The sequence below is a fragment of the Ranitomeya imitator genome, chromosome 4, assembly GCF_032444005.1.
Source record: "Ranitomeya imitator isolate aRanImi1 chromosome 4, aRanImi1.pri, whole genome shotgun sequence".
NCBI lineage: Eukaryota > Metazoa > Chordata > Amphibia > Anura > Dendrobatidae > Ranitomeya > Ranitomeya imitator.
In genome coordinates this window covers 27,050,290-27,068,985 of record NC_091285.1, presented here as the reverse complement: position 1 = coordinate 27,068,985, position 18,696 = coordinate 27,050,290, and the positions used below count along the sequence as shown (strand labels likewise).

General features: G+C 42.3%; 1 protein-coding gene across 1 annotated transcript; it reads left to right on the top strand.

The window, feature by feature from the left end:
• The first annotated feature begins 562 nt into the window (after positions 1–562).
• LOC138675317 (shaker-related potassium channel tsha2-like) lies at positions 563–3,380 on the top strand. The gene has a single exon (XM_069763421.1). The coding sequence runs from the start codon at positions 915–917 to the stop codon at positions 2,358–2,360; it is 1,446 nt and encodes a 481-aa protein (XP_069619522.1). The 5' UTR covers positions 563–914; the 3' UTR covers positions 2,361–3,380.
• Positions 3,381–18,696: the final 15,316 nt, after the last annotated feature.

Here is an 18,696-nt window from a genome sequence, read left to right as displayed (position 1 = left end):
TCTCTTCCTCTCTCTTCCCCTCTATTTCTCTCTTCCTCTCTATTGTCCCCCTCTATTACTCTTTTCCCCTCTCTCTCTCTATTACTCTCTTCTTTTCTTTTTCTTCCTCTCACTTCTTTTATTCCTCTTTCTCTCTCTTCCGCTCTCTTCTTCTCTCCCTCTATTACTCTCTTCCTCTCTCTTCATTCTATCTCTATCATCTAATATTTCTTTCTATCTGTGTATCTTTTTGATCTATCCGTGTCTTTTCCCTTCACTTCTTCATGCATTGTGCGCACAGTCTAGAACAGAAGCATTAGTCCCAGGATCTGTCCTGTGAAAGTAACTTGTCAGCTGTTGTATATTTTCCTCCAAGATGTTCTGCAGCTTCTGCGCTTCCCTGCTCTTGCTCTTGGCACTATCTCTCCATTCATTGATTCCTATGGAGCAGATCGCGGACGGTGTGCGTTGTGTGGACGGTGTTGGCAGGGAGGAGGCAGAGGCTGGCAGTGAGCTCTAGGAGAGGTGGCCGCTTCTTCTGTGACACTCCTCCTGGACGTCAGTGTGCTCCTGGGGAGGGTGAGAGGCTGGAGCTGCTCCCCAACCTCAGTGACAGCCAGTCTGGTGTCACAGCCAAGGATCTGCCAGAAGGAGGGGACCCAGAGACTCACAATCAACAGATTGCAAGGAGACATGCTGCTGCCCAATTACAGGACCCACCAGGGGGACACTGACTGCAGCCATGTCTACCCCAGCCAGATGTGATGCAAGCTCCATGGTGAAGACAGGAGACACCACTGCCAAGGAGCTGCCAATCATCCTGGAATTATAGGTGTATAGACCAAGCAAGGAGCCCATTACTGAGGTGAGGCTGTGCAAGGTCCAGGGTGCTGAGCAGGACACCAACCCCTTCAGAGACCCCCAAAACTGGAGACATGACTGTGGTATCTGGAGAGAATGTGGATGAGACCCTGGTGTCCCTCAGCGCCCTGGGACAAGAGGGCTATGACCCTGAAAGGGCCACCCAGGACTGTTGTGAGAGGGTGGTCATCAATATCTCAGGTCTCCGCTTTGAGACCCAGCTGAGAACTCTTGCCCAGTTCCCCCAAACCTTACTAGGGGACCCCAGGAAGAGAATGCGTTTCTTTGACCCCCTAAGGAACGAATACTTCTTTGATCGTAACCGACCTTGCTTCGATGCGATCCTGTATTACTACCAGTCGGGAGGAAGGCTTCGCAGACCTGTCAATGTCCCAGTTGACATCTTCTTGGAGGAGATCAAGTTTTATGAACTGGGAGAGGAGGTGATCGAGATCTTTCGGGATGATGAAGGCTTCATCAAGGAAGAAGAAAGACCACTGCCCGACAATGACTTTCAGAAACAGGTTTGGCTTCTCTTTGAGTATCCTGAGAGTTCAGGACCTGCTAGAGGGATCGCAATTGTCTCAGTCCTCATCATTCTTATCTCCATAGTCATCTTCTGCCTGGAGACACTTCCAGAGTTCAGGGAAGACGCAAGGACTGCAGGTGAGCACCTCTTGGTCAATGGGACCCATGCCAAGAAGGACAGTCCTTTCACTGACCCTTTCTTCCTCATTGAGACTTTATGCATCATCTGGTTCTCCTTTGAACTCTTGGTGAGGTTCTTTGCTTGTCCCAGCAAGCCAGCTTTCTTCAAGAACATGATGAATGTCATAGACATTGTGGCCATCATTCCTTATTTCATCACCTTAGGGACCGAGCTGGCTGAGCAGCAAGGTAGCAATGGGCAGCAGGCAATGTCCTTGGCTATTTTGAGGGTCATCCGCTTGGTGAGAGTTTTCAGGATCTTCAAGCTCTCCAGACATTCTAAAGGTCTCCAGATCTTAGGGAAGACATTGCAAGCCAGTATGAGAGAACTAGGTCTTCTCATCTTCTTCCTCTTCATCGGTGTCATCCTGTTTTCTAGTGCAGTGTATTTTGCAGAAACTGATGACCCTGAGTCTTTATTCACCAGCATTCCTGATGCTTTCTGGTGGGCAGTAGTGTCTATGACAACTGTTGGGTATGGAGATATGTACCCACTTACCATTGGTGGTAAAATAGTAGGATCCTTGTGTGCTATAGCTGGAGTATTAACCATAGCCCTCCCGGTTCCTGTGATTGTCTCCAATTTCAACTACTTCTATCACAGAGAGACTGACCATGAAGAACAATCCCAGTATACCCATGTCACCTGTGGACAGCAACCTTCTTCTTATGGAGACCTGAAAAAGAGCGAGAGCAAACAATCTTTTAACAAATCGGATTATATGGAATCTGAAGATCTGGAGGATGCAAAATATCCTCATTATACCCCCAACCAACATTATGGAGAACCTAAAAAGTTAACAGAGGTATGACCTCTTGGTAAGTTCTTCAAAACTGTCAATCAATGATGGTCCCCTGGTTCAATGACCTCATCAGTAGTCGGTGATGTGTAGACAAGGGCCACACCACTCACTGTGGACAGTCAAAGACTAGAGTGTAGATGTTTGAGAATGAGAGTCCATAGCTGTGAGGTTGTCCTACAATTATTATTGTGTCTTTAGAAATATGGATCTTGTGGTTGCAGAAGAAGACATACTATCAACCTAGAAGGGAATTGTCCTGTTGTTACCGTTACCCAGTTGTCGTAGAGTCGTCGTCGCCCTCATCATGCTTGGTGGATACCTATGAGGACACTTTAATTTTTGGTGTTTCCCAAGGATTATTGATATTTCTTCATGCCATGCCATCCTACAAGAATGGCACACTAGCACATCATAAATGTGGCACAGGCTGCTATGGATAGATTTTTGTATCAGTGCCATGAACTCTGCACAACACAATGTTCTTCGAAGAGGACCTTTTGAGGAGCCACCAGGGTAGAAGACCAGCTGTTCTTGGAGAAGAGGTGACAAAAAAAAAAAAAACACCAGATTTGAGATTTTTTTTTGTACCTAACCCTGCTTCAATATTCACCATTGGGTCATCCTTATTATTTAGAATTTTTCGCAAGAATGGAAAATATGACAAAAGGTGACGCACTTAAGGATCATCCTAAAGCAAATTAAAAGGGGACTTGGATCGACTTTTTTTGGTTCATCCTTCCCCTTTCGGGTGTATAAACATCTGCATTTTTTTGCACAGATCTTAATTTGTTTACATCATGACATTTTTTTTTTTTTGGGGGGGGGGGGGAGGGTTTAAAAACCCTTTTGCTGCTAGGGATTCCTGCACAACTCTCCTGTTTGGAAAGGGTTAAAAAAAAATTTGCGTTGCTATTTTTTTTCTTTCGTTTAGCCAAATATCTCCTTATCTGTAAGTGCCTTCATGTGTAAGGTAAAAGAAAAAAAAAATGAAACAAAACAAAATTGGGTTCTGTACATATTTTATTATCTGTGGGTGAGGGGGGGGGAGAGATCAATCATGGGGTCAGGATTAAGAAATATTGTGCTACAAAGTGGGGTGGGGGGATATATTGCATGAATGTTAAAGTAGCCAGATAGGTACTAAAATATATAATATTTTTACTAAGATGTCTTCATTGTCTTCGTCCGTCAGTTGCTGTGACCTGTCACTGTGATGATGACGCATCTAAAGCCATCAGGAGATTATTTGATGTGTATAGAAGTCGCTTTGTGTTCATTAGGAGATTATTATAGCGTTTATATGTTGACTAGAAAATTTAGAGGGGATCTGTCACATGCAACAAATATGTCATTTTTTTAACTGATGTAAATTCCGCTGTTCTCCTGAATCCGGCGATGTTTTTCTTTTCTTCCTGCGCCTTTCCGTTCCCAAGATATGGCCCTCTCTTCCTTGCATACAAATGTAATATTTTTAGCAAATTGGGTGTGGCCAACCATGAGTTGAGAACCACGCCCACTCAGTTAAAAAGGCTGAATTTATGTATAGGAAATAGGGGCCCATATCTCAGAAACCGAGAGGCGTAGGAACAAAAGAAATATATCGCCGGATTCAGGAGAACAGAGACGTTTACACCAGGTAAAAAAAAATACAAATTCATGACAAGTGATGCACCCCCTTTAAATTTTCAAATTTTTAAAATTTTCTCGTTCTAAGGGAGCCAGCACTGTCAAACAACCCCTCTAGTTTTTGAGCAAAGATGAGTGAATCTGCAGAGCAGATTCGCTCCAATTTAGCCGGGAAATTGAATTAGTTTTTAAAAAATTCAGTCTAAATTGAATCTGAAGGAAGTGAAATGAAGGAGTCAAATGCTTTCCTTTGTCATCCCCATACTTCTCTCACCGCTGGTCTTCCTTCACTCTTTTATCCTGGATTAAGATAAAGGCCAGAAAGAAATGATTTTAGGCCAACATTTTCCTAAATTTGCGAATTTTCAAAAATTTTCAAATTTTCAAATCTGAATTTTTGAAAGGAAATAACTTTATTTAGAATCGATTTGCTTGTTTCATTTTATGACTTGTCCATTTCTGTTCTGTCGACTTCTTCGCTCAAACATGTGAGTGGGGGTGTAACAGTACGAGGTGCAGGGGGTCTATGCCCCCATGAAAACACTATAACATGATGATTCTTTGTTTCCCTGGTACAGATTTTTGATTGAATTCACATATTGTATGGTCGTTCAATTGCTGGATTATCAGATTTTCTGGATTATCGGAATATATATATATATATGTATATGAATGATCATAATTTCATACGTTTTAACAGTAATTCATAGCTGTCAGGTCCAGGTATATGACTGATAGGACGGATCTGTTTCCTGATGAATCCTCAGTGGATTCCATCAATTTCTAAACCCGGCAGAACAAAGACTAGAAGTGGAAACAGCGCCACCTGCAGGCAATAAAATGACGGTGAATAATCTGTTACTGGTGGTATAGGGGGGTTTATTACTGTATCTACATAAGTAGAAATTCTTCTTCTTCTTGTTTTGACATAGAGCCCCTGCGCTGATTTTGGGGGTCACAACTAATATATTATCATCTTGAGATTCACTTAAAGGGATTGTTTCTTAAAGGTGATTGTCCCATGTAGGGTATTTATGACATATCAAGAGGGTAGACGTATACATGATGTGTGTCCTACGAAAATAAAACACCGCCACCTCATCATTCCTGACAGCACGTGATGGGTGAGACCCCCTTTCTCGGGATAGATGGGGGTCCCACTGGTGGGATCGGACGTTTATGGCGTATGAAGTTTATGTTACATTGTTTTTTGGGGGTTACTTAAAAAAAAATCCTATAAATTATAGTGATGTTAGGGGATAGGTAAGATTACAGGGCGTGTATACTTTTGCAATTGTTTTAATTCACATGTAAAGCGCCATGGAATAAATGGCGCTATAAAAATGTATAATAATAATAATAATAATTCTTCCAATGAATTGCTGTATACACAAAACGGTAGGCGCTTTCTATTTTTTTCTTCTTCTATTTCTGTTTTAGATGCATTAGAGCAATAAAAACAACAATTGCAAAAGTATTCATACCCCCAAGTATTCGTACTCCTTCCTGAGTGGGGAAGGAAATTGGAACATAAATTTGGGGGTTATAATGCTATAATACTTGATCCGGACCATACTGTTGCCTCGATGGTTAATGATTGTCATACTTGAACCTATAGAGGGGCATATTAATAAAGAGTCGTGTCCCTTGGAGCTCAATGGCCCCTCCGACTACAGACCAGTAGTACTAAAATGGATCCGTCACCAGATTTCACATTTTATCCTGCATACATTACTGACTAGATATGTTGGACCAGATGAGACTGATGTACTTATTTGTAAGTATCCGTGTGTCATTCTTTTACAGTTCTGCTCATGATATTTAAATTGTCTACCTGGATTCATAAAACGCTCATTTTATGATTAAGATTACCGTATATGACCATTTTGAAATTGATTTTCAAAGTAAGTACACCTGCCTCATCAGGTCCAGAGAGATCTTTATAATAGATTATGAAGTTTTCAATGTGAAATCTGCTGACAGATCTTCTTTAAAGAGACTTAATAGTCGGGAAGTCCTAGTACAGGGTTCACATAGAAGGGAATATACAGACTCTTTTTTTTTTTTGGGAAGGGGGTGGGGAGGGGATGGAGGTTTCCGTCCATAGGAATATAATGAGTAGCATATATTTATTTTCCTGATATTTTGCCCATGACAATTGCATGTAAATGTGACATAATAGCATCTACAAGTATAAAGAGATAAGATCTAAAATAAAATAAAATCCCTAATTCCCACCTTAAAGGGATTCTGTCACCAGGATTTGACACCCCAGACAATGTATGAGCGCCTGTAGGTCTTTCAAACACGAATCTAGCAATACCTCTACATGGCCAATCTGTTTTTCTGGTACTGAAAAATCAGTGTATGTTTTAGATATGCAAATTAGGCCGAAGTGCTACTGTAGATCTGAAGCCTCCGTCACTCCAGCTCTATTCCTCACCTAACACTGTTTCCTGCTTCACTGATGACTCATTTGCCTGAAGTATCACATCATATAGGCTGTCAGTTAATTAGGAGGCGGCGGCGCTGGTTGGGGAATAGAGCTGGAGTGACAGAGGCTTCAGATATACCATAGATCTCCGGCATATATTTACATATCATTTCGAATGCTGATTTCTCAGGAATGGAGAAGAGTTTTGATGGACCTCATAGGACTTTTTGTTGTTCCTTTTCATTGTTAAAATTTGGGTCCATGGGAAAGAAGATCAAATAATAGGACAGCCTGGCTTAGTCAGTGATGAAACAATAGATCATTTCTGAAAAGAAAAAAACCTCAAAAGTATGGTGGCCCTCAAAGGATAGGTAATAAATGTAGGATCTTCTAAGACCCCACCAATCTTTGAAATGGTGCACCCACAATCCCCTGTGTGAATGGAGCAGTAGTTAGTGGCTAAGACCACTCCTATCGATAGTGAATGGAGCAGTGGTCGCATATGCTCACTACTACTGCTCCATTCACTTTACAGCCCCTGCCTTTTTGATTGATGGGGTCCCCATCCCCAGTAATCATACTGGGGACAGATGACATACACTGGACAACCCCATTTCAAAGAGAAATCCACCCCCAAAAATATGTTACCTCCAATGATTATGGGGCAGTCAAACCCACACTAAAGTTGAGCAAAAAGTTTTAAAGGAATCCAAGACGGTAGACCAAGGCAGTGCAAAATTTTTAGGCCAGCACTCAAATGCCAGCATCCTAGGTTCCTCTTTCCATTAATGTAGATGAGGACTAGTGACTAGACAGGACAAGGGTCCTGCAAATATTTTTTACTCAACTCTGACTCTCAACGATAGAACATTTGTTAGAAATTCAGTCGTGAGCTGATGTTTTTGGTGTGAAAACCCCTTTAAGGAGGACCTGTCACCAGATCAAAAATGACCAGTTCCTGCTTTTATTTGATTCCCGCTTCTTCCCTGATAAATACAGTTTTTGTTTTGTGTAAATCCGCCATACGGTTCCAGAGATATGGACCATTTTTATTAAGTGCTTATTCTTATGGTCTTTGTGAAGGGGGCGTGGCTCACCCTATGTAAACACGCCCAAGAGGATCCTGTAAGACACGCCCCTCCTGATAAAGGCCATAAAAATTAGCACCAAATGAAAAGCCCCATATCTCTGGAACCGTATGGCGGATTTACAAAAAACAAAAACTGTATTTCTCAGGGGAGAATCGGGAATAAAATAAGAGCAAAAACGGGTCACTTTTGACTTGCTGACAAGTTCCCTTTAAGAGAATTATTTTGTTTGGGACCTAAGTATTGCATCTGAATTTAGACAAGGTGCGCCATACACATCTGACATTGACACATGTTCGGAGATAACACAGTTTCGGGGGGTCTGTGAGTTGAAAGTCTCTCTGACGCCAGGAACAATGGCTTATGTTGCCCATTGATTTTACCGGCGCCTTATCTCATCATTGCAGATTGGCTCCATTGTAATAAATACGTCTCCCATGTCAGAGACTCAGCGCCATAGAAACCCGTGACAATTTTAGGGGTTTGGGTACGAAGAGCTATACTTTTTGCTTTCCTCAGATATATATCATTAATTAATTAAAGTGATAGCGTCATATTTAATTCACTTACATGTCTGTAAGATGCCAGAATGGCTGGAGGCGACGAATGTCACCTTGAAAAATAATTGTCCTACCGACTTGTGGATTCACATGATTGATTCATAAAGGCGAACAAGGTAGTGAAATCATGCAACATGCTTAAGGCAGCATGCAGCGCCATTATTTTTTTAATTCCAGCTTACCAGTTACCATGGCAACCTCCATGTTGTAAAGCGACGGCCGTGCTTAAATGTGTGTGAAGGTTAAATTCTTCCATGATGACTTGTGAAGTGTTGACAGCGCAAGGCGAAATATCAGCACTCCCTGTTAAGGGATCCTGTGTGGTAGAGCAAAGATATTATGTGTATGGGGACCAAGACGGAATTTGGTCCTAACTGGGAACAACCCCTTTAATTCAGACCCCAGACTTTAATGGGTTACCCCAAAAACAACAAATATCCCATAGAAGTAATCTATCATTGTTGAGTGCCTATGGGTCACTGGGACCCCAAAATATCACAAAAAGCTGGATCCCAAAATCCCTTGTGTGAATGGAACATTACTGAGCATGTGCGACCTCTGCCCCACTCCAGTCACTATCAATAGGAGCGGTGGTCGCACATGCTCAGTAGTCAGTACAGTTCTACTTTAGGCCCCTATTTGTCAGGATCAGAGGGATTCTCAGCTGGGCGACCTCTAGCGATCACATATTTATTTTAACACCTAAGAATAAGTGATAAGCGTTGTTTAGAGGACCACCCCTTTAAGCTGCTCATACCTGTCCTGTTTGGCCGGACTAGTGAGCATCTAATATGTATGGGGGCTTCCGTATTCTCAAGACGGATAAGGCTCTGCAGCAGCTGAGGTGTGTATTAACAAGTTATGCAGCAACTGAGTTGTATTATGAGGTTCTGTAGCAGCTGAGGTGTATTATGAGGCTCTGCAGCAGCTGAGGTTTGTATTATGATGTTCTGCAGCAGCTGAGGTGTATTATGAGGCTCTGCAGCAGCTGAGGTATATTATGAGGTTCTGCAGCAGCTGAGGAGTATTATGATGTTCTGAAGCAGCTGAGGAGTATTATGATGTTCTGCAGCAGCTGAGATGTATTATGATGTTCTGCAGCAGCTGATGTGTATTATGATGTTCTGCAGCAGCTGAGGTGTGTATTGTGAGGTTCTGCAGCAGCTGAGGTGCATTATGAGGTTCTGCCTCAGCTGATGTGTATTATGTTCTGCAGCAGCTGAGCTGTGTATTATGATGTTCTGCAGCAGCTGAGGTGCATTATGATTTTCTGCAGCCGCTGAGGAGTATTATGAGGTTCTTCAGCAGCTGAGGTGCATTATGAGGTTCTTCAGCAACTGAGGTGCATTATGAGGTTCTGCAGCAGCTGAGGTCTATTGTGAGGTTCTGCAGCAGATGAGGTGTATTATGAGGCTCTGCAGCAGCTGAGTATTTTGAGGTTCTGCAGCAGCTGATGTGTATTTTTTTTCTGCAGCAGCTGAGGAGTATTATGAGGTTCTGCAGCAGCTGATGTGTGTATTAGGATGTTCTCCAGCAGCTGAGGTGTGGATTACGATGTTCTGCGGCAGCTGAGGAGTGTATTCATATGTTCTGCGGCACCTGAGGTGTGTATTATGAGGTTCAGCAGCAGCTGAGGTGTGTATTATGATGTTCTGCAGCAGCTGAGGTGTGTATTATGATGTTCTGCAGCAGCTGAGGTGTGTATTATGAGGTTCCACAGAAACTGAGGTGTATTATGAGGCTCTGCAGCAGCTGAGGTGTGTATTATGATGTTCTTCAGCAGCTGAGGTGTGTATTATGAGGCTCTGCAGCAGCTGAGGTGTGTATTATGATGTTCTTCAGCAGCTGAGGTGTGTATTATGAGGCTCTGCAGCAGCTGAGGTGTGTATTATGATGTTCTTCAGCAGCTGAGCTGTGTATTATGATGTTCTGCAGCAGCTGAGGTGCATTATGATTTTCTGCAGCCGCTGAGGAGTATTATGAGGTTCTTCAGCAACTGAGGTGCATTATGAGGTTCTGCAGCAGCTGAGGTGTATTGTGAGGTTCTGCAGCAGATGAGGTGTATTATGAGGCTCTGCAGCAGCTGAGTATTTTGAGGTTCTGCAGCAGCTGATGTGTATTTTTTTTCTGCAGCAGCTGAGGAGTATTATGAGGTTCTGCAGCAGCTGATGTGTGTATTAGGATGTTCTCCAGCAGCTGAGGTGTGGATTACGATGTTCTGCGGCAGCTGAGGAGTGTATTCATATGCTCTGCGGCACCTGAGGTGTGTATTATGAGGTTCAGCAGCAGCTGAGGTGTGTATTATGATGTTCTGCAGCAGCTGAGGTGTGTATTATGATGTTCTGCAGCAGCTGAGGTGTGTATTATGAGGTTCCACAGAAACTGAGGTGTATTATGAGGCTCTGCAGCAGCTGAGGTGTGTATTATGATGTTCTTCAGCAGCTGAGGTGTGTATTATGAGGCTCTGCAGCAGCTGAGGTGTGTATTATGATGTTCTTCAGCAGCTGAGGTGTGTATTATGAGGCTCTGCAGCAGCTGAGGTGTGTATTATGATGTTCTTCAGCAGCTGAGGTGTGTATTATGATGTTCTGCAGCAGCTGAGGTGTGTATTATGATGTTCTGCAGCATCTAACAAAGTCCTGCATAACATACACTGTAGCCGCTGAAGAACCTCTTTTTTTTTAAAGAGAAAGGGAACCCTATATGTCGGCTAATCACTTAGTGACACAGGGGAAGTGACTTCCAGCATTAGTGATGAGTGACAGCCGGCGTCTGCAGGGAGAGATAAGCAGGGTTGCTGTGGCGCCGCTCATCTCCCTCTAATCACCAGCGTCTGACATCAGACTGCGCGGCTTTTCCATCTATCGCTGACTTTCTTCTGTGTATTTACATCTACATTTCTAAATGGCTCCGGCCCGCGGCGTTCTGGTCGGAGTCTGCGCCGCTCGCTTTATTTGTAATTGAACCGCATGCAAATGAGCGAAGCGACAGGCGTCTCGTAATGTAAATGGCGAATGTTTCACCAAATAATTGATTTGTAGAAAGGCCTTCAGTAAAGTGGTTTTTCCATTTCAAGTCTATGCCCGTCTTTCGGAGGCATCCGTTGTAGGCCTCTCTGGAGGCCACTGTTTCCATAACAACCAATCTAGACAGCTATCTTTGCCTCCTGCCATTGACTATGAGGAGAATAAAAAAAAATCTAATGCAAAATATCCTCGTCTGCGGCCTCCTCATTACAACAGCTTCCGAGTGCCACTTAGGTTCCTGCTTACAGAGGTGTCGGGGAACGTACAGGTCTCCTCCGTATCCTTAAATTTGATGCTACTAACATACTGGAGGATTACTAAGGAAACCGGGACTCATACAGGCAATGGAAGAAACCCTCAAACCATCTAAAGATGAGCAAAACGATTGGCAGGAATCTGGTCCGGTGTCCATGTTGGTTCTCCAAGACAATCGGAACATGGTCCTACATACTTCCTCAGCCGTCACTCAAATGGCCATTTCCTGGGCACCTTTGGGGTTTTCAAGACCCAGGAGATGTCATGATGACTTGTGAGACATAGTGCCTAGACCTCATTTGGAGTCATGACGTCACATGGTCCTTGTAAATGCATGAGGTACTCATGTTGCTACTATTTGAGTAGGGTAGTTCCCAGGAATACAGATGTGGACACTGGACCTGGGTCGTATATATTTTCTTGGGTGGCTCTTGAATCGCGTTAGACCTAGAAACTAGACTTCATCGGGCGTAATGACTTCGCGGTGGCCTTATAAACACTAAAGTTGCCCTGGTTGCTGCTATTTGTGTACTAGCCAAGCTAGTTCAGGCTTGGACACTAGACCTAGGTCATACATATTTCCTTAGCTGGCTCTCGAATCACGTTAACCTAGTTACTAGACTTCATGTGGTGTCTTGCCTTCGCGGGGGCCTAGAAAACACCAAAGGTGATCAGGTAGTAACCATTTGAGTACTAGCCAAGGTAGTTCGCAAGAGTACAGATATGGACACTGGACCTGGGTCATACACACTTCCTCGGCTGGCTCTTGAATGGCATTAGACCTACTGAGTAGACTTCATGCGGTGTCATGACTTCATGGGGGTCTTGTATATGCCAGAAATGTTGTGGTTGCCGCCATTTGAATACTAGCCAAGTGTAGTTCACAGAAAAATAGATGTGGATATCGGACCTGAATCATACACACTTTCTCGGTCATCTCCTAAGACCTTGTGACTAAACTTCACTTGGCATCTTGGCTTTGCATGAGATTTCTAAGCGCCAGATGCATCTAGAATACCACCATTCTAGTACAGGCCAAAGAAGGAGGTCAGATGTGACACCAGAAAAAAGTCATAAAAACATCCTCGCCCAGGACTTGAATCGCGTGATACCTAGTGATTAGAGTTCACACTGCATCATGGATTCGCATGGGCCTTCAAAACACCAGAGACACCAAGAATATCATAATTTAAGTACCGGCCAAGGAAGGAGTACAAAGGTGGACACCAGAAAAGGGTCATACTAACATCCTCAGCTGGGAATTTTGTGAAACCTAGTGACTAGGGGTTCTTTTAAACATCAAGGATGCCACCATTCAACTACCGATCAAGGAAAGAGTACATTCCTGGATGCCGGACCAGGGTCATACAAACTTCTTTGGTTGGCACTTGAATGCTGGTATCATGTGCGCCTCCGACGTCTTCAAGACCCCGGAGACGTCATGATGTTGTGGTGCGATGCATATCATCATGTCTCATGATACCTAATGACTAGACCTCATATGGTGTCATGACTTTGTGGGGACTTTGTAAATGCTAAGTAAGTAAGCAGGAGTACAAACTTGGACACCAGACCAGGGTCCTGAAAATATTTTTATTGCCAAAATTTCAGGAGGTATTAAAGTCCCACTCCAACCCTTCCATCACCGACAAACAATTTGGGGTGAGGTTTGCATAAACCCTGCCACTTTTCGACTTAAGGGTCATGAGAAATTTACTTAAAAATAAGGCAATGGCACAATAACATATGCAAATATCTTTATTCCAAGCTGTATGAAAAATAGCCAGTCCATGTACCAAAAAATTGTAATAATAAGTCCTACGCGTTTCAGACTAAAACTTAGTCCTTACTCATTCATGAGGAATGAAGGAAAGGATTATGGTGGAGCAATAGGGCTGCAACTCCTTATCATGTACATTAATTCATTCGTGGAGTATTATGGCATATCAAACCATAAGAGGTCAGGTATTTGTTTTGCACCTGTTGCCCCAAATCAAATGGTAATATGTATATGAAGGTACTTTTGGGTACTCTGAAGTACATTTTTGGGTACTCTGAAGTATGTTTTTGGGTACTCTGAAGCAAATACTACAACTAAAGGTGCCAATTCACTTTAGATAGCTTTTGACTTAATTGACACACCCATTTACATGCACTCTCAGTCCATGGGAGAGTACATGTTTCTACAATGGAAGAGGGGAATAAGTCAGACATTACTGATAGTGGTTTATTTCCCATGGAAAATAAAGGCTATGGTGTTAAAATACAACATTCGTCGCCCTTCTTTCCCCCAATGTCATAGGTCTAGTTGAAAGGCTCTTATTCATGTGCATTATTTTAGAGATCTACACAGAAAAATTCCATTAATCCCATGTCTGATAATCCAGAATCCAGAAACAGACTTGGCATTACACTAGTTTTTGGTCATCTTATTATAAAATAATATGGACTCTCGAGAAACTTTAAGCAGAAGGTTGAGCAAAAGTAACACCGGTAATTAGGAGATAACTTCTTGATCATCCACCAATACAATATTGATCCAGAACTGGTAAAAAAGTGGGTTATCAAAAGTAAAAATAGGGGCAAAACATGGTAACTCAACTCTGAACTTGAGGGGCATGAGGGGTCAGCTCTGAAAAAGTTACACAGACTGAGGGTTGAGACATTCGAGGTTCTTACCTTATTAGTCGTATGTAGGAAAGTACAGTGTCACATGGTCACATCTACATGAAGTTTTCATTTGGTCTTCAAGAAGAAAGACATGGGGTAAAGAAAATCTGTAAGAAGAAAATAAGTAACCCCACCACAACCCCCACAGTTCTACCAAGCCAAACTAAATCACTACATGGTTCTTCAGTGACCTATGTGGGGAGGCCCAGGTCTTATAGCCATAATAAAGAACCTACAAATCAGCCATACTACAGCAGATTTGTTATTCAAGACTATGATTGTGAGATAATGACAGCCATATTGGTTGTTCATACCAACCTCTAGTGACTAACTCCACAACCTCTAATAAATACACATACTGACAGTTTCTCGGACCCTTTAACTTCTACCACTTATCTGAATCTCCAATTGACTTGTTTCCCTCTAGGTAACCTAACTCCCATCTGTGTCAAGGTGAAACACTGGCTTACCTTCCATGCTCCCTCCCGACCTTCCTTCTGACCTTTGCCATTTTTGTCCCTCTCCTAACCATTGCCCGCTAAATATATGTGCCTTGTAAAGAAGGACAGACATTTCCCATGACTTTTAAATCAAAGGACACAAGGCATTGCTTCTGCCTCCTTAGACTGAGTCTTCCAATCCCTTGTCATGCCATGCTAAGAACACAAGGCATTTCTTATGGCTTCTTAGTCTGAGCCTCCCAATCCCTTGCCATGCCATGCTAACGACAACAGGCATTTATCATGACTCCTTAGTCTGAACCTCCCAATTCCTTGTCATGCCATACTGGGGACAAAAGGCGTTTCTTATGGCTCCTTAGTATGAACCTCCCAATCCCATACCATACTGTGGTAAGGATACAATGCATTTATATGGCTCCTTAGACTGAACCTCCCAATCATTTGTCATGATGTGTTAAGGAAACCAGGCATTTCATATGGCTCCTTAGTCTGAACCTCCCAGTCCCTTGTCATGCTGAGCTATGGTCACCAGGCATTTCTTATGGCTCCTTAGTCTGAACCTCCCAATCCCTTGTCATGCTGAGCTATGGTCACCAGGCATTTCTTATGGCTCCTGAGTCTGAACCTCCCAGTCCCTTGTCATGCTGAGCTATGGTCACCAGGCATTTCTTATGGCTCCTTAGTCTGAACCTCCCAGTCCCTTGTCATGCTGAGCTATGGTCACCAGGCATTTCTTATGGCTCCTGAGTCTGAACCTCCCAATCCCTTGTCATGCTGAGCTATGGTCAGCAGGCATTTCTTATGGCTCCTGAGTCTGAACCTCCCAATCCCTTGTCATGCTGAGCTATGGTCACCACATATTTCTTATGGCTCCTTAGTCTGAACCTCCCAATCCCTTGTCATATGGAGCTATGGTCACCAGGCATTTCTTATGGCTCCTTAGTCTGAACCTCCCAATCCCTTGTCATGCTGAGCTATGGTCACCAGGCATTTCTTGGGGCTACTTATACTGAGCCTCCCAATCCTTTGTTATTAATTTTCAAAACAGAAGAAAGGCACTCAATAAATAAATTCACTTCCACAATGTTTCATCCCATTTTAAAGAAACCTGAAGGAATTCCGTGTCCTAAAAGAAATTTGAGACTGATACTTTTCTTGGTGGTAGAACTTGTTCATCTCAACTTTCTATCTTGTCATCTCCTAAGCCTGAAAAAGAACAATCCTTTTACCTCCCAAAATTCACGTGAATGTTCTGATGAGCTACAAACAAGCGCAAGTAAAGTTCTCAAGATATTTTTTTCCCCATAGATATGCAAGAAAAATATTGTGTTCTTCTCCTGGAATGTTGACTTTGGTTTCTATGTCGTTTAGAATGTGGGATTCCTATAGCCATATTGTATTGTAACTATTAAGGAAGAACCATGAGGTTCCAATAAATGGTCTTTTCCATTTGTCTTGCATTTGGACTTTAGATTAATTAGCAGTGGAGAATGAGTAGATCCGTTAACCCTGCTGTTGTTTTCGGTCTGGGGAGACCGATTTTGAACTTTGGTATTTTTGGGGGTGTCCAAGATGCGGTTCTGAAACTTGTGGTTGATTGACTTAAATAAGGATGGGTCGGTCGGCCACGGGTTTCAGAGCCGCATCTTGAATATTTTAAAGAGTATTAAAGTTGAAGGTCGGTCGTTTTTGACCGAAGACAGCAGCAGGGTTTTAAGGACCGTGTTGAGCAGTATTTGTGTCTCAGCAGCCTTGTTCCATCAAGAGAAGTTCACAGGTCAACCTATAAATGCTCGAATGGAAAAAGATGCAGTCTTAGCGCAATAGTGGATTGCTAAAGAATGTTTCCACATAATTTCAACTGAATCAGGTCCAATACTGAGTGTGACCTACAAAACAAAAGAACATACTCTGGTTGGAGATTGCTCGATTCATTCGACCAAGAATGTTACAGCTGTGGATTATCATGCCTCATTACAGTCGCATTGAAATATCCATTTGGAAAAAAAAAAATCCAACAGCTGACGGCACTGGGAGTGGAAGGAAATGAGATGTCCTTTATTGTTCCTACTTAAGGACTTAAAAAGAGGAGGCAGAGAAGATTGCTTATCCAGGAGGCTTCATCATCATGAGGTTCCAATCAGAAAATGTCGAAATGTGCTGGAAGATTCAAAGGAAATCTGAGACGGTCACAGGTATGTCTTTACATTACCATCCTTGGACAGTTAGTTAAGATTAATGTCTTAAAGGTGTCCATAAACCCAAGATAGCCGCCAAGCCACCAGATAACATACTTGACTCACCTATTCACAGGCAAGCTTGACTCTTTCAGTAGTCAGAGAGAAATAAGCTACTTCCAGACCTTTTAGCAATGATATATCACACTAATACAGAGGATCAGGCTTCTTGAAGTCCAACATGAGGAATACTATGAGAGCTGAGAGGAGGAACACCATGAGAGCTGAAAAGAGGTACACCATGAGAGCCAAGAAGAGTGACACCATGGAAGCTGAGAGGAGGAACACCATGAGAACTGAGAGGAGAGCACCTCATGACGCTGAGAAGGGGCACACCATGAGAGCTGAGAGGAGGAACACCATGAGAGTTGAGAGGATTGCACCATGAGAGCTGAGAGGAGGATCACTATGAGAGCCGAGAGAAGGACCACCATGAGGGCTGAGAGGAGAAACACCATGAGAGCAAAGAGGAAGAACATAAGAGCTGAGAGGAGGAGCACCATGAAAGCAGAGAGAAGGAACACCATGAGAGATAAGAGGAGAAACACTATGAGAGCTGAGAGGAGGGACACCATGAGAGCTGAGAGGAGGGACACCATGAGAGCTGAGAGGAGGGACACCATGAGAGCTGAGAGGAGTAACACCATGAGAGCTGAGAGGAGGAGCAGCAAGAGAGCTGAGAGGGGGAATACCCTATGTTCGGCATAGACTCTTTAAAAAAAAGGATTAGCCAAAGTAATTTCAAAGAGAAAAAAAACAAAACAAAACAAAAAAAACTCCAAGTAAATGTGGCGCTAAGCACCTACGGATTTTTTTAATTCATCCACTTCAAGTGAAAAATGTTAAAAAATTCATTTATTTTCTCAAAATAAAATATATTTGTAAATTTTTTTAAAAAACAGTACAACGCGTTTCGGCTGCTATTTTTACAGTGCAGCCTTCATCAGGTAGTAAAAAAACAAAAAGAACAAACAATACAATAAGCACTATAAAAATTTTATAGTGCTTATTGTATTGTTTGTTCTTTTTGTTTTTTTACTACCTGATGAAGGCTGCACTGTAAAAATAGCAGCCGAAACGCGTTGTACTGTTTTTTAAAAAAATTTACAAATATATTTTATTTTGAGAAAATAAATGAATTTTTTAACATTTTTCACTTGAAGTGGATGAATTTAAAAAAATCCGTAGGTGCTTAGCGCCACATTTACTTGGAGTTTTTTTTTTTTTGTTTTGTTTTTTTTCTCTTTGAAATTGCCACCTATGTGGATCTGAAGCAGGATCAACACATAGTTCTCCAAAGTGAGCTGCACACCTTATTGGATTATACAACATACGAAGAAGAGTTGCCTAAAGAATTGATTCCTTGAGAATCTCAACGTGCATTTCTTACCGATAGAAGGTGAGCATAACTACAAATAAAAGAAATGTTTTTAACTTGTTGGTAAAAACGTATTACGCTCAGAGGAAGCGCCGCACTTGTCTCTTTTTTTTTTTTTTTTTTCCCCTCTTTCCCTAAACCAGGGTATTTCTAAAGATTAGCCAAAGTAGGCAGACATTTAATTACCAGGAACACCTGGTCCTTAAACAGATAATAAAACATTAAAAAAAATGTAAAAATTGATTCTAGCTATGCAAAAGTAATTCACATCAAAGTAAGGTATACTAAATATGACGGCAGAGTTCTTCTAGCTGTTAACACTGTATATGATAGTGTAGCTCTGGATTGTATAATGTGCCTGAATGTCAGACTGTGTGTATACAGTATATTCCCAGCAGAATGAGCGCCAAGATGATTCTCAGTATTTTCTCCTGCAGCCGTCTAGCCCAATCCTCAGCACACATAATTGCCTTGTAACTCCCAGAGGAAGCAGACAAGCTTTAAGTGTGCGCCAAATGTCAAAGAAATAATGTAAAATATAATAATAGAAAAATAAATATAATTAGTGTAGCAATAGCATTAAACACAATAATAACAAATCACACAGAAA

What these genes read in the sequence shown, in the direction of transcription:
- LOC138675317 (XM_069763421.1), top strand. Translation starts at nt 915, where the DNA reads ATGACTGTGGTATCTGGAGAGAATGTGGATGAGACCCTGGTGTCCCTC.